Here is a 16,573-nt window from a genome sequence, read left to right as displayed (position 1 = left end):
ATATTCAAGCAATTATATTAGACGCTCCTTTTTTGAAGACAGAGTCGTTGAGATGAGTTCTTCTGGAGCAAATGTTCGCAACAACTTGATGCGTTTGGCTGCGGCCATACTGTATGCAGCCTGTTTTTCAGACATAATCCGCAAGATGTCGCTACTGCACGGCGTTTGCGCGCCAATTCCGAAATGACTGACATGGGGAGGAGGGTAGGTATTGGTTCATCGTGGCTTTCCTTGTATTACCGCTGTCCAAAGTTCCAATGACTTTATTGGCAACACTACTGCAGCCATCTGCCTGGTCTCCAGAGAATCAAGATCAAACATGTGTTCAACTTCTAGCTACTTCAGGCTGTACTCTTCAGTGTGCAGATCAGTGCCGGCGAAGTGTGCTTTGCATTTTCAACTGACTCTCTGCTTTGTTTTGATACGGGCCTGTGTTCTTCATAATTTCCACCATCCTGCTTGTGTAAGTTACACCTGGAAGTTGGATGGAAGTTGTGGCTGCCTAAATGTTTACTAGTATTAAAAACTGTATGTATGGTTACAAATAAAACATTAAGTGTAGAAGCCCTCCTTTACTTCTACATCCCTACATCTACCGTCCTACCATGTACCCTGTGTTTATCATTGAACTTACTGTTCCTTGGGAGGAAAACATTCAGCATGCCTTTGAAAGAAAAAAGCTCAAATATGAAGACCTCAGAGAGCAGTGCAAGCAGAACGGATGGAATGTGACACTGTAGATGACTGTACCCCGAAGTGGGTTGCAGAGGATTTGCAGGAAGATCTGTGCTCGTATGTGCAGAGAACTGTCAATCGGTAAAAAGCTAATGAGAAAGATGGCTGAAGAAGTAGAGAAAGCCAGTTTCTGTCTCAGGATGAGAAGAAAAGACAAGAGCTGGGGTAGGAAAGAAACAGCATGAAGAGTAAGAGTAGCAGTGAGGCAGGGGGGAGACGTCTCCCCTGTCGTCCCCCCACCCAGAGGCGTACCAGAGGGAAGGGACGAAACGTACAATGAAGGGTGGAGCTCTGGCTGAAGATCACAGCTACTCATGTGCCGAGAGGCACGTCAGATGGAGGAGCCATCAAGCAGGTGGGACATTATACTCACTCTGTACTTCCAATACTGAGCAGTGCTCCTCGCTGGAAATTACGATAAGGGGGCTAAGTTCTTGTCCTAGCAAAGTGAATGGTGCATAAAAATGAAACATTGAAAAATGAAAAAAAAATAAGGTGCTTGGGGGCCCAATGTTTTTGCTGCCATGACACCTGTCTTCTTATTGGCTCCCATGAGACAGTTTCTGGTCATAAACTTTTGATATTCAGCCTAGGGGCACTCTTCAACCTTGCCCCACCATTTTGTGAACTTCTCAACCAAAGCTAAGTAATTTTATACATTCGAGGGTGGGCATGAGTCTATTTTTATGTAGTCTGAAAATTAGCGCTCCTAGCGACCCTACAGTTGCCTCCACTTAGGGAAGGGGGGTCATTAACCCCAGTCAGCGAGAGATTATGCAAACACTGGCTAACTATTAAGCATTTAGCTCAGTTCATTGTGGATTTCCGTAATTTTTTTTTTACATAAGCAAGGATAATCATTAGGGCTCTAGTTGACTCAGATTTTGTTCACAAATTGTCTTATTTCTGTTTCTTTGTAAGTTTTTAACCCTTTACTCCCAATCGGATGACTGCAGACACAAACAGGCGTCACGGGGACCTAAATCTATATTTCAGGTATCTGATCGTAAATTTCAAGGAGGAAGCTTAACAGATATACAAACTTTATTAACAGTTGTATCACAGGACTCTTCACAATGTATATGATATCACAATATAGTCCTATAATAGAGTGATGATTCAAAGTGGACACAGCTATTGTGGGTAGTATACATGATGCATAATACTTTGAACTGCCGGTTTTCATCCCTTTATAAAGAGAAATGCAAGAAGGGACCATTGCATGAAGTAACCAGCCTGCACACTTATTGCTTAGAACACCATGCAGGACAATATATCTTGTTGTATAAGGTATAACGCTAGTTCCCCTTTATCCGTTGGGTAACCTATATACGTTGTTTTCAACAGCAGGGTATTTAGGACAGTCATGCCGACGAAATGTGAATTCAAACTGCTATATTTTGAAAATATTACAATTTGAAACAACCGTCCGTCGACTTGATATCCCTAAATATGCTGTTTTCAAAAACAACGGATATAGGTTACCCCACGGATAAAGGTGCACTAGCGTTATATATGCCGTACACTATAGAGTACATGTACATTGTATGTACAGAGTCTTGCTGAAATGTCCCATTCGTATATGGTTATCGTATAACATTGCTACAATACATGTATATATGTCCTAAGCTAAGGCTACAAGCTGGACTCGTATACATATACCACAAATATAACCTACAATATCAAGCATGCCACATATAATGCCACATATGATATATAGGATACTCAGTTTCTTCATCAATCGTATATATCAAATTCTGTACACCAATATACCACACGTACCCTGTTGTTTATGACTTCAAGATTATCATGCAGCTAATAAATGCTATTCTTTAATGATATTTTCTTATCTGTAAGACCACAGGCCTGCAATGTGTTAGAATCACAGATGTGATGTGAGGAATGTTGAAGTATGTGAAATATTTGAGAGACTCAGCACTAACACAACACATAATTTTAAGGTGTTGACGTACAATATCGATGAAAATCTATTGTCAATTTAATTTAGTTCATAAGCTTATATTTTTTTCTGCCCATTTAATTTATCAATGACAATACAATTGTATGCTATACGTAACTTTTGGCAACGCCTGAGGGGTGCAGGTATTTTTCTATTTTTTTTGCAATTCAATACTTTATTCCAAGATACCTGAATGTATATTCATTACATTTTTTGAGCAATGCTATTTATTTTCATTCTAAGAGGCCTTTATTTTTTCTTCAAAGGAAGTATTCTTTGGTAGGACGATAAGGTTCGTTATACGTCATATTTTTGTCCCCTACTTCATAAAAGATGGCGGAAGGATGATAGTCCTCATCTTTGGAAACTGTCTTCTTCTTGACCCGGTCGGCCACTTTGCTCCTCCTCCATTTTCGGAAGAGAGCTCTCAGAATTTCACAACCAAATTGCAGCACCTCAAAGATGGTGATGACTGAAATCCCGACGTACAGCCCTAACAGGCCTCCGATGCCGCTCAGGAGTTCTTCAAACAGATATCCCTCATGCTCCCGGATCTCTTCAAACGTGAGTTCCTAAAAATTGAAGAAGAAAAAAAAAACATGAAGATTCTGTATCTGCAAAATTTTGACTCATGATATAAAAAAGAGGTAAGATGAAATAGTTACAATGTAGCTATAGAATGTATTCTTGAACTCGTAGTCTATTGAATCCGAAACACCAGGGAATCTGCCAATTCAAAGGATTATCCTAACATACAGAAGATGATTAAAAGAGTTCACTCAACTTCTAGTTTCCATTATGATTTTGAGTATCCACCAGACCCTTCAGTGAGTTGGTAACTGGGTAACCAGTAGAAATAGGCCAGGTATGTAGAGAAACTGCCAGAGAGTTTAGTATAATATGGTTCCTACTCTGTCATGTATATGTAGAATAGTATGGTAGAGACTGAGTATTATGTTAGAGATTTACCTCCATATGCACGTGTTTTCGATAGTAAAGTCTTATTAAAGCTTCTATTTGACATTTAGAGTTACCTGGAAGTACACATGGAGCCGGACCAGGTTCTGCTTGACTTCCTCGGCCGTCCTGGGCAGGTTCTTGGCGCGGCTGCGGCTGTGGATGTTCTGCAGCACGTACGGCAGGTAGTTATCTGACGGCCATGTTGATGACGACATCCATATGTTGTAGACCTCATCCTGGGAGGTAATATGACACATGTCTTATAAATATAGGTACACAATGATAAAGACACTAAGTATACAAAGTATCTGCTACAGTTGATGCATTGTTCATCGAGTCGTATATATGTTTAAAAGCTGGGCAAAGTGGCGCAATAGAGCGATAAATTTCCTAACAAGAACTCGCATTTCATACAGCCAAATGTTTGTGCCATATGGCCTACGTGCATTGCAGGTTGATTCATTTTCATAATGCCGTACGATACTGTGCGTTTTTTGTGTGTGTGTGTGTACACAACATTTCGGAAAAGTCAGATATCTTCCCGAGAGCTAAAATGACTGGAATTATTTCTCTCTTCGCAAGGTGACGCCACGGTGAGAGTGCGGTCTCCAATGTAAGTTATGTTTAATTGTTTATGTTAAATTGTACAATGTCGTCTGAAATGGGGAACCAATGTGACCCCCGACCCCATTTTTGCATCTTGATATGCCATTCATAGAGCGTGCTCTGAATGTTATAGTTCAGGACAGTTTATAGTGTATTTTGTGTGACCAGTAATATTGAGCGCAGTGAGGCAAATATATGTTGGATATAAAATATCACACGCATTGGCACACAGTTAAGTGTAGCTTAGTATGCTTATCAGTTTGTTGGCGGACAAACCATGCCACATTAATGTATAGCACGTCGTTTTGTACAAGATTCGTTACAACGGAGGACCATAACGCAAGTCATCAACCTTTACCACATCGTGTAAACTGAACAAATACAACAAAACATGACTTACCCTACAGCTCTGCTTACAGTTACACCTGATCTCGTCATCGTCAAACAGTTGGCGTTGGCTACGTCTGCATCGCTCCTGAAATAAGCAGTGTTACAAGTTAGAAGTGAAGGAAAACGTTAACATTCCATCCAATGGAACTGTTTGGAACCAGGAGGCTGACTCAAACTGCAGCACAGCCCCCACCCTCAAGACTTAAGGATATATTAGTTTATGTATTTATGTATACTGTATTAACAGGGTTATACAACTCAAATCAGTAACCTTTCTGGCCTGGTTTTATTCTCCGTAGTTACCACTGGTTCTCCCTTTTCGACAAAAGGTGAGCCATTATCCGTAGTAACTCAGACGGAGGATGGTACCCAGGCCATCAGGTATCCCTTGATGGATCTAAGCATGTGAGAACGCATGGTGAACTAGTACACGGTAGCAAGAAACTTTGGAACATCTGAGTTACCTGTGTGCTGTTCAAGACGCTGCAGATCCCAGAGTCGCTGCCGGTCACCAGCTCGTCTGTGCACTCACATTTGTCGAGAATCGCTCTCTGCAGGCACGTCTTCTGACAACTCAAGAAGGAGTAGGAACCTCCGTACAAGGAATCAAACTCTTCCGTGGAGTGTATACAGTCCCCGTATGGGTACTGTAAACGCTGGACCACTTTCTTTCTGGAAAAAGATGTAAGAAAAAGGTATGGCCTTGTCAGAACGGAGAGCTAATTAACGCCAAAGCAAGAGTCGATCCCGTGACCTTTCCATCCTATGCCTACTGTAAGTTATCACTTTGGTTATCGATGGCCAATAAATGATATGTAAGACCGCTTTTTCAGTCAAAGTAACTTATATTATATATAGCTTTTTGACATAAAAGTCACAAGATCGCTTTCACATTATCACGTACATTTTTCACACATGATTAATACAGCAGCAACAAACTATAGTAACAAATTTTTCAATAGTACTATTACCTAACATTTTACCCTTTAACATCTGGTCTTTCTTTGGTATTTAGTAATCTTTACATACAGTTTTGATATAATTTCTAACCTTATTCCGATGAAAGTACTCTCTCCTGGCCGGAGGATCAAGCCGTGGTCCTCGGGAAAGGGCGTCATATTCACCGGGTGAATGGTGACTGTGGCGCCTGGCTCTTGTCCAAAAATTCCTACATACTCATTTTTCTCTGAAACACAAAAAGTCATCTTGAATGTCCATCAATGATTGCACAAATACATTTAATTAGTAATACCGTCATGACTATGTAATTAAAAACTCAAATACAGTTTTCTAGGTAATAGAACTGCAAAAAGTTTGGAAACCTGATTTTATTATCCCATGTTTATTTTATAAATTACCTTTCATGATGTATCATTGGAATGAATATTTATTACCTTTGACAATGGTAAGCTTTTTACTATGATTGTTAATTCATAAATCGAGCACCAGGGTGTCAAATGTGGGTGGGTCGGAAAGTGCCATACCGACAAAGATGACATAGTGCTTGACATTGGATCGGACGTTTAATAAATTTTTAAGTGTTTCACTCACGATATCACATTGAACAAGAGTGTTATCATCATGAATTTAATGATCTTTTGAAAATGGCAATGACTCCAATGAAACGAGACTCAAAACTAGTCATAAAAAGAACATATCATCGATTAATTACGGACGAATAATGTCATCTTCAGTCCATAACGCGCGCCTGACTTCATTGTGCTGATCTCGTCCTGTATGCCCATGCCGGGGTTGAAGGTGTAGCAGTTCCCAAACTTGGAGTTCTGGAACTTGTGCAGCTCTCTCAACTTGCACCTCCGCTTGTCGAAGGTGCACTGGAGCACGAAGTCTTCCTTCTGATGCCCCAGCTCATCGATTTCTTCCTTAGAGGCCGTGGAGATGTCGGAAATATCACTGTAGTCGTCCGTGAAGGAATTGGAGATGAACCCTACGTGCAAACGGCACACAAAAGTCTATTATACATGAGCAAGGTTAATTATGGTTTATTGATAATACTGTAATATGGTGCTGACCGCTTTCAACGGGTAATCGTAAAACCATTGAAGTCGAAAATGGAATGTGAAAAAGAAGTGTCCTACTTCCTACACAAAGTATGTGTGTCTTATATTTTGAAGACGAAGCAAATAGTTTGGTCACAGATGGTCTGTTACCAATAGATTGACAATGACAGATGGTCTGTTACCAATAGATTGAAAATAGTCCACAAGTAGTCTGACAGTGCGAACATAAAGATAAATACCCAACACGGTCTCTACGTGGGAAATGTCGGGTTATCGTAAAATCATCGAAGTCGAAAATGGAATGTGAAAAAGAAGTGTCCTAATTCCAAAACAAAGTATGTGTGTGTTACATTTTGAAGACGGAGCAAATGGTTGGTCACAGATGGTCTGTTGCCAATAGATTGAAAATGGCCTTTGAGCGATCAACAAGGTAGTCTGACAGTTCGGACATAAAGATTAATGCCCAACGCGGTCTCTATGTGGGAAATGACCCCACCGATAACAACTAGAAGGAAATGACGGCCGTTAGGTTACGCCAGGACGTGCAGTAATTCCGTTTCCTGTTGACCCGGCGCCAGGAGCCGACAGTTATCACACACCGAGGGGTCTCCGGGTCCCCATGCAATCACCGAGAAGATTACAACATCATGAAGACAAACCAGGCCTTGCCGTTAACGTGTCAAATACGGTTTGTGTCACCCCGTGGTATTGGCTATTGCAGTGAACCTCATTTCCGTGAGGGCACGTATGTTGTATTGGAAATGTCACTTGAAAGTGAGATTAGAAATTTAAGGCATCACTTTTTACTTGTATTGATGGGGATAATGTGAACGTGGCAAAGTGTGAGGTGCTCTTATTCTCACCTATGAAACAGTATTTTAAAAGTGTCAGCAACCCATTTGCACATTCATACTGTGAGCGAGGTACCTTCTGGTAGCAATGATCAAATTTCACCTATCACAATTTCAAACCTATACGTTCTGCCCATACGCGCACACCTATATTTTTACTCAAATCTCCAGCTGATTACATCAAATGTCAGCAAAGACACAGCAAAACTCTAGTCCAGTCGGAAATTATCTGGTTGAGATCATATTCATTATGTTGCACGTACATGACATTGTATACCATTACCATTTAAAAGTACTTTTTTAGTTGTTGTGTGTTTTTTCTAACAAAGAAACTACATCATCTAGTGGGATTGCGGGTATCACAAAGGCCTGGTGGTAAGTCTGTTCAGAAAAATTGCGACTTTCTAAACAAGACCACGTGCTTGTAATGTAGATTGGCCCATACGGAGGTCAGATATAAGTGGCATATCACTGCACTTGGGGCACCGGTGCGGTTCTCAACAAATTTCAGAGATAGAGAACTAATTTTCTTACGTTTTGTGTATTTTGTATTCTAAGTAATACTTAACGTATTACGCAATATCTAACTTATAGAAGTTGATGGCGAAAATAACAACAGTGCCGCAGTGAACGAACCCCGCAGTGTCGCACCGGTGCCCCAAGTGCAGTGAGATACCACCACTATTGTGTAATGTACCCTTATATCTAAAGTGACCAAGTGACCCAAACAAGGTGCCGTCTGATCCTACCTGCCCAGTCCCCTTCGCCCTCCACACCGATGAAGCCCAGGTTGTTCCTGGCCAGCTCACACTGCTCGATCTCACAGAACTCCCAGCCTTTCTCCGACTTCTCCGAGGTGTAGCACCAGGGACGGGGCCGGGGGGTCGGGTCATCCAGCAGGTTACGGCAGTAGTTGTGGACCAGGCATCGGTGGGGGTACCTGATAGAACAAAAGAACGTATAACATTTTTAACTTCGCTAAAGGGTTATGTTTTCCGTAGTGTTTGTGTCTATGTGTGTAGTTGACCATCATAACTCCATAATGCCTGGATGTATTGTCTTGAGATTTGTACGTGGTTAGGTCTTGATGAGACCTTGACACATTTAGATTTTGGGCTCCCTAGGGACTTGCTATGGTACTGCAGCGGTTCGATATCTCGAGTTTTGTACTTTCTTCGGTCGTGATTTTTGAGCGGTTGATAGGTCTTGGGGCAGAGAGTATGTTTTTAAAAAGTAAACTGTGCATCTGCGATTTACTTACTGACTAAAATATAGCTACCGGATAAAATACATGACAGGGTCAACGTTACTTTGAAGTCGATACCTGGCCACGTCTGTGTTCAAGGGGACTAATGCCTACTGTTGGAAGGATGATCTGTATATGTAACATGAAGATGAACACTAAGTCGTTATAGAAATGAAAATAATAGCTCACAGTTTTACTGTGTTTTGTGGTAATATCCATTTATCTTGTGATGTAAGTATTGCCTGTGTATAAATTCAAAATGTATTCCTTACTTTGTCTGAGAATAGCAGTGGGGGTTTGGATCATCCGTGTTCCACCTCTGACATGGTAGGCCGTTCATCGTCACATTCTTAGTTCCTCTGTAGGTGTGGCCCTTTCCATTGATGCATTCATACGTTTTGCACACCAGTGAACCTTGATTGAACAACTTGACGCCCTTGATGTCTTGCTTGATGTCACACTCGTCAAGCGTACAGCCAACTAGCTCCACTCTCAACGCCATATTGTTTACGAACCTAGCCGGATAAAACCGAACGTATCTGGACACAACCGCCCTTGGAAGATGCTGGTGTTGAATAGCTTCCCCATCGTCGTTTCCTTTGAACACAACGACCTCGTTGGTGGTGGCGTTTTTGTAGTGCCACCACTTGATTCCGTTGATGCTAAAAGATAAGGAATACGTTTCCACCCAACTCTGCTCACTACTAAGGCCGTGGCCTTGCGTAAGTACAGCTGTGACGATGCGTACCTCTCCCATGTCCAATTGCAGCCATTCTTTACCCGGTATGCTTGATTCGCTGATCCATGCACCTTTTAGATTAAGACGGGACTTGTGAGCTCCGAACTCGGGTTTGTACGACGAGGCCTTAATCTGATGATCCGGAATGTTGCCGTTCTCCATTCCTATTGGATTATTGCATGTTGGAAAGTAGGTATAACACTGGGAGACGAACGGTCCTGTTTCGTTCACCACTCTCTTAAGAGGAGGACTGCAACAGTAGGCGCCTACAGGAAGGAGACTGGTTAAAGGAGCTAGTGTTACTTTTTCCACACATTCATGTTTCGTGTTGTTGCAGTGTTTGGGCAGAGAAGCCGCTCTCTTCTTGTCGAAGAACCAGCCGAAGGATCTGTCCCGGTGGCCATCTTGGTGGGCCTCAGAGAGCTGATTTAGTTCGCAGAGCTGCATGCCGTGTCTAGCGCAGTCTAGAGACGCGTTCTCAAACTCGAAGTGTTCTGTCTCCGTCAGCAAAACCGTTTTCTCACAGCACATTGCTTTTGATGGACGCTTCTTTTCGTTCACCAAGGTGATGACGACCGATTTGTAGCATTCACGCCCCTTACGGCAGCCACAACTTTCTTCTATCAACCCTAGTCCGTTTGGCCTGGAGTACCAGGCTGCTTTCTTTGGCTGTTTGTCCTCCAGGTTAGTTGAGGCTCCACCCTGAAGTCTGTACCCGGCCCTGTGTGCCGCTCGCATTTGCTCAACCGTGCAGAGCTGGAGACCCATCTTGTTACAGTTCTTTCTGGCATCGCGTTGCATTTCATACTTCTTATCCGTAACGCTGAACGTTGGTCTACAGCAATACGCAGGCCGGCTGATTGCGGCACTAGGAACGATAGGAAACAAACCTTGGTAGCAGTTTTCCCCGACGTACTTGCCGCAACCTTCAGACAACACGACTTCTTTCCCCTCAGCTTCAAACCAGCCCCATTTCTTGGTACGTTTTCCAGAGACATGCATGAACGTGAGCTGCTGGATAGTGCACAAGTGCATCTCTCTTTCTTCACAGTACTGCAGAGCGTGTTGGTGATGGTAAAACAATCGTTTCGTCGGTTGAGCCGTGTCTTTGTCTCCCTCGTTGATCCTGCAAATGTCTATGGCAGAGCACGGCATCAGGGCGTCGTCCCCAGATAGGGACGTGTCGGATAAAGGTGCGGCAGAGTTCCATGGGCATGCCAAACGGGTATCCCCATGTCCAGTGAAGGGGCGACAATAGTTCTCCTCCAAGCACATGTCTGGATGCCTGTTTGGACACTTCCAGGCGCCGCACGTAAGCGTGGCTGATTGACTGAGAGCTCCGCGGTAGCTGCTTACACTAGTCATGCACTCTTCCCCCAGGCACTGCAGCCCGGCTGGATCAGGAAACTCCTCTCTTTGATAAGGACGTGAAATATTACAGTCCATCTTATCACATCCTAGCAGTTCTATACGCATGCGAGGAAGAACGTTCCAATCTACTGGCATGATTTTAACGTAACGGGCAACAAACGGCCTCTCGAAGTGCTGGTGGTTGTAGCTCTTGTCATCGTGGTTGCCACAAATCAACATATTCTCTCCGTAGTACTCCTTGTACGTCCACCACTCCGAGCCGTCTCTACTGTACTTGAACCGAAACGATTTCACGAAGCTTGATTCAAAACCTTGTGTAATGATTCCTGTTACCATCAACCTTCTTCGTAGGTCTACTTGTAGCCAGGGACTTGGATCGCTGGACAAGCTCGACCAGGCATTTCGTGCGTTTAATCTGGCGTGGTGGGCGGGAAAAGCTGGTTCTGCAGATGAAGCTGTAATGTACATGTCCATGATTCGGCCATTTTCTAAACCTAGCGGGCTGCTACATCCGGGCCACGGACTACTGCAGGGCGACCGGGTGCACGTGGAGTAATCACAGCAGTACGCATGCGCCTGCATCTCGATTGGAATCATGGGAATGGTGTCGCCATGACAGTCCGCTGGCACAGTTTCGAAGTAGTCTACGACATAGCAGTTAACTTCCTCGGTTATGTTACAGCCCATGCACTCATAATCTGTCTCGTTGCAGTAGACTGGAGTAGCTGTTGGTTCGGGGGTCGTTGGCTCAGCGGTCGCAGTTGGGGCAGCGGTCGCAGGTTCCGTTTCGTTGCTGCAGATGTACACTAAGGTTGTGTTACAGACAGTCCTGTTTCGGGGCACCATCCTGCTCACGTTGCATCTCTCCGTTAAAGAGATTTGTTTGTCATTCCGGACGAACCAGCCCCACGCTTCGTTCCTGAAACCATCCCTGTGAGCTTGCTTCATGACTTCCATCGAGCAAAGGCGGAGTTCACGTTCTTTGCATCCCAACGCAGCCTGCTCGTAGCTGTAGTACTCTTCTTCTGTAATCATGAACGTTTGTTTACAGCAGTATGCAGGAAGAGACTCGTCTTCATCCATTGTTTTAGTCATCAAGGCGTCATCGTAACACTCCTCACATAGATCCACGCTATCTCTACAGTCTTCACTGACCATTGCCTTCCGTCCTTCTTCACTGTAGTATCCCCATTTAGCATTACGATACCCGGACCGGTGTGCGCTTCGGAGTTGTCGCAGAGTGCAGAGTTGTTTCCCCATGTCCGAACACAGTTTCCACGACTCGTTGTAACTAGAGGCGTCACCGGCTGTCAAAGTTAGCATATTCTTCTCATCCTGACTCGTCGATCTCTCTGATCTCCGGATACTTTCGTAACTATGAGTCGCCGACATCACGGGTACGGCCCCGACGAGTAATTGATTTTCGTTCGGTTCTAACCAGGTTAGAGAACCATTACGGAAGTACATATCTCCTCCATCTTCGTTATCGCCATCTTGGAGAAAAGTACCCTTCCACAATCTGGCAGTGGATGATGTATAAGTGCCATCATACAAGCCTCTTAAGAAATCATCGCTCATCCTTTTGTAGGGTTCATATCTATCATAGTAGTCAGCATCTTCCGCATTATCATAATTTGACGCGCGTGAGATGTCCCGTTTCCGTCTGCTGTCAGTTGACATACACGGGGTTCCTGATAGCTCGTCACAGGTGCCTTGTCCGTCTGACGTTAGTCCAGTATCGCTGTCGTTACCGGACAACTTTTGGGGGCGATAGTGTGCAGTTTTGTTCTGTAGCCTGGCGACCCTGAGGAGTAGATCCTCGAGGTCACCCCGTGTGATTGCTTCAACACTGGTGTTCAGCATTTTCTACAACAGGAAACAAACCATAACACGTTTGAAATCTGGAAATCTGGAAACTTTGCTATCTATTTGTTTTGCTTTAACAACTAAACAACAAGCAAATGAATAAAACATGGGAATAAGTGTTCAATGTTTGCTATTGCAAAGTTGTTTTAAAAGTTGAAACAGTATCCCCTAAGTTCCTAGACAATACACGTGGTAGCTCGCTTATTCACTGATACAAATACAACAACAAAAGCAAGGGCACGTTTTGAGCATAACTTGCACTATGACATTTTCTTCTAAATTCAATGAAAATACTATTTCATCACAACTACTAATGGAATAACATTGTAATAACTACTAAATAGGCTAGCTTCTAAAAGTCTACGTAAATTATTTTACAACAAATGGTCGTATATTTCTTGGTGCATTTTACCTCAATATTTTCCCTTGAAGTCACATCAATATCGTACAGACTGCTGTAGTGGGTCCCGGTCAGCGATGATCGTTTCAGCCGATTGTTGTTGCAGATGGTCACGGATGGAAACGCCATGTGTTTTGTATCCACGACCTTGTTATAATGTGGAAAAAACATATCTTCGTTATTTTGGTGAAGAAAGATTTCATGTTCCCTGTTCAGTTCTAAAGTTATAGATTCTTGTGATAAAGTGCGTTCTTTTACTAAGTAATTTGGCATTTCTTAGATTTTACAAAGTTATTAATACACAAAATGAGAGAAGTATACAGAAATCTAAACCTACGTATATCGCCATTCAAGCAAATACAGACCATCGTTTGCGTCCTTGGCGAAATGCTTTTTAAAGGAAAGCTCGGTCAAAGGTGTAGATTGAAATCGAACATGCAATAAATCAGCACCAATGTCGTGCTATAATGGGCTGTGTGCTCGTTTATTGGTTGTATTGGGTAAGCCAAGATTACAGCTGTCCAGTACTGATGAAATAATCAGGGTTCATTGATTACGATTGCCTTCTTGGAGAGCTTACATGTTTCACCTGATATCCGATAACCGTACCCATACGTTAGTCTACTAATATCTCCCACATCTTTTAAGAGAACAGATGTAGTAAAATGTTTTACAAGTGGGTGTTGCCCAAGATACTATTGGCAACACAAGTTGTAACAAACATTATAATTCTGTTATCTGCGCTGGCTGTTACATTATTGTCGTATACCTTGACGTTTTCTGGGAGTACCCTATTTTCATGGGTTCAGCCCATTTAATCAAAATGATGACGTTATAATTACGTCATATTAAGTTATAATAGCGTCAAAAATTTTAGAACCGTCAGATATCATATTTACATTATTCCCTGATTTGGTGGTTTTACAATAAGTTGTTCAAGAGTTAGAAGACTTAGAAGGGGAGGGCCTCAAAAGCCACCCCCAAAGGGTTGACCAAAAAAGCCCGGTCTGAATAGGGTTAAAAGATCGAAATAGTCTCCCTCCCAGAGAAAATAAATGTAGTTGACAGGAATCTTTGAACACAAATCATCTACTATGTGCATTTCGATGTCATCATGTGGTAAACTCAGTTCCGATATTTTTAAAAAATGTATCAGTTCCTGAATTATTTCACATTTCAATTGGTGACTGTTATTCTTACCTTGATTTTGACGACAACTGGATAGCTGAAATACATCATGATCAACGAGTAAGCCTGTAAAGAAAATATGTATTAGAATTAGAATCAAATACTCTGCTTTCACATAATTAAACACTCACAATATCATACAGTTTCAGCCATCATGTAGAATTAATGAGCCAATATGTTTCTGAGTAAGTATTGTCAAGTGGGCATTTTTTTTACTTTAGATTTTCTCGTGCAGTGTTATAAATTTTTACTTTTAAGACAAGTTCCCGGTTATAAAAAAATAGCGTACCGGTACATTTTAAGTTGATCTCCCAAAGTTTAGTTTTATCTCACCCTTGGCAACTGTATGAAATGTATTATTCAACAAAAACATTTACCAAAAAAAAAACCGCAACTATATCTATTTACTAGAGATAGAATCATATTCCTTACTTAAACATGAAACAGTGTATGTAATAAGTTAACCAAATTGGTGTTTCTTTTGCAACAGTTTCATCCGCTAGCTGGTTATTTGACAATAGTCCTCGGAATTTGTCTTTAAAACCGGAATACATTTACGTCGCTTCAGAAACTTGTCGTTTACACTTTGCAAAAGAGTTTACGGTGAAGAATGTAAAGGATAAAAAAATACAGAAAGTAGGGTACAGATGTACAATTTGGATAGTTATAGACGGTGCATCCCAAAAATATGACAAACATTATCTTATAGAGTTAGTATATTACGGCTTGATTAGATGACGGCGACTGACAAGTTTCCAAAACTTTTCTATATAAAAGTCCAATGAGCTGTGTAACAAGAACCCTAGTTTCTATATCATTTTTCTCTCACGTACCTGGAAGGAAAAGAGACTAAAAGCTGCCAGAAATATTGTCCACCACATCAGCTTGGTCCCAAACGTGGCCGCATCTCCGATCCTGCTGACCCCATGGGCAGTCGTGGTGGACGTGAACTCCGCCGTGATGACTTTGATCTCGTTCTTCTTCTCATCCTCCCTCTCCTTCTCCTCGGCTTCGTACATGTAAGCCTTTATGGCTTTCAAAGTTCTGGCCTCGACGTTTCGGGCCAGCTCTTCTTTTTCCTCCTCATTCATGGTTGGTCGTCACCTCTTCTGTTTTTGCAACATATATATGATTTTAATCGCACGGTATATCATAAAGTATACACAGATATGCAGGCAACAAAGGGCTTGCGGTTCTTAGATTGCCCACCGCCATTGATAACCGTCTGTAGATAAAATTTATCACCTCCAGGTCGTGCTTTTGTATTAATCCGCTCGTTACTATGTACGTAATGTATGAGTCTTCAATCGGGTTTCGATATATTTTTGGCTCCTCATCAAACAGTGTTCTTATCGCTTATTCCTTGCGTGCCAAAACCAAACCTTCCTTTACAGTGACGTCTGGGAATTGGAAAGTATTGGAGAATTTTTCGATCAATAGTTGTGAGCCGCTGGTTCTATAGTCCCATCATGTATACTTGGAACCTGCTCAGACCTACGAGGCAATACATTTTTGATTGAGGAAAATTTCGCCGTAATGGCCTAGCTGACAGTTGGGATAATGATAAATAGCTCTGCAAAAAGCCAGCAGATAATGCATTGGTGATCCCTAATAAAATATAGCCATATGGTTTCTGCCATTTCGGCCTGCTTGGATTGGAGTGGTTGCTTTTCAATGATGGAATCGTGTATTATGTGGCGGTTACCGGTTAACTTTTCATTTTAAAATTTTCTGCCATCTGATGACTATCTTTATCTTGAGTTTCGTCAATCTGTAATGGATATTTCCATTTTGACTACCTAGAAGACCCATCGGAAATATCTAGAAGTGCACCAATACGTTCACCAATGCAAAACGTTGTTTACACGCCCTTATCGTTCCTGAACACATGGCACGCACCATTTAACTTCAAGCAATTAGTTTAACGTAATCCCATCGACGGGCCGTGAAGAATTGGTTTTATAGATTTACAATTTATGCTTTCGTGAAGTCATACACTATGCCACACAAACCAAACTTGAATTGGGGAAAGGGTAAAACTTGTTGAAGATTACATAAATGTTTACGACCCAATGACGGATATATATTGCTGTTAAATCTTGAAACTTTGAAGTATTTTTAATTTAAAGTAAATGTCATGATTGGAAAAAAATCATGCCGTCAGCAGAATATCCTTTTGACGTTTCTATCTTCGTTTTGCGCTGATATATTTCACATAATCACACAACGTTACCATAACT

The 16,573-nt window shown here is 42.1% G+C and overlaps 1 protein-coding gene and 1 long non-coding RNA gene across 2 annotated transcripts; one reads left to right on the top strand and one right to left on the bottom strand.

Moving 5' to 3' along the window:
- Positions 1–53: 53 nt before the first annotated feature.
- LOC118403618 lies at positions 54–4,351 on the top strand. The gene is made up of 4 exons (XR_004829657.1): positions 54–204; positions 3,029–3,259; positions 3,724–3,898; positions 4,238–4,351. It is a non-coding gene; the product is annotated as an uncharacterized LOC118403618 (long non-coding RNA).
- Positions 1,762–15,438, bottom strand: LOC118403578. The gene is made up of 11 exons (XM_035802317.1): positions 15,167–15,438; positions 14,346–14,399; positions 13,158–13,292; positions 9,042–12,745; positions 8,273–8,463; positions 6,324–6,599; positions 5,702–5,837; positions 5,116–5,323; positions 4,662–4,736; positions 3,730–3,891; positions 1,762–3,267 (listed from the first exon to the last, which is right to left on the bottom strand). Exons 1-11 carry the CDS (start codon positions 15,422–15,424, stop codon positions 2,956–2,958), a joined length of 5,511 nt encoding a protein of 1,836 aa, XP_035658210.1. The 5' UTR covers positions 15,425–15,438; the 3' UTR covers positions 1,762–2,955.
- Between the last annotated feature and the right edge of the window lie 1,135 nt (positions 15,439–16,573).

This window comes from Branchiostoma floridae, chromosome 16 (assembly GCF_000003815.2).
Source record: "Branchiostoma floridae strain S238N-H82 chromosome 16, Bfl_VNyyK, whole genome shotgun sequence".
In the NCBI taxonomy this organism is placed as follows: Eukaryota; Metazoa; Chordata; class Leptocardii; order Amphioxiformes; family Branchiostomatidae; genus Branchiostoma; species Branchiostoma floridae.
The sequence above is the reverse complement of the archived record's forward strand: the minus strand, read 5'-3'. Positions and strand labels throughout refer to the sequence as shown.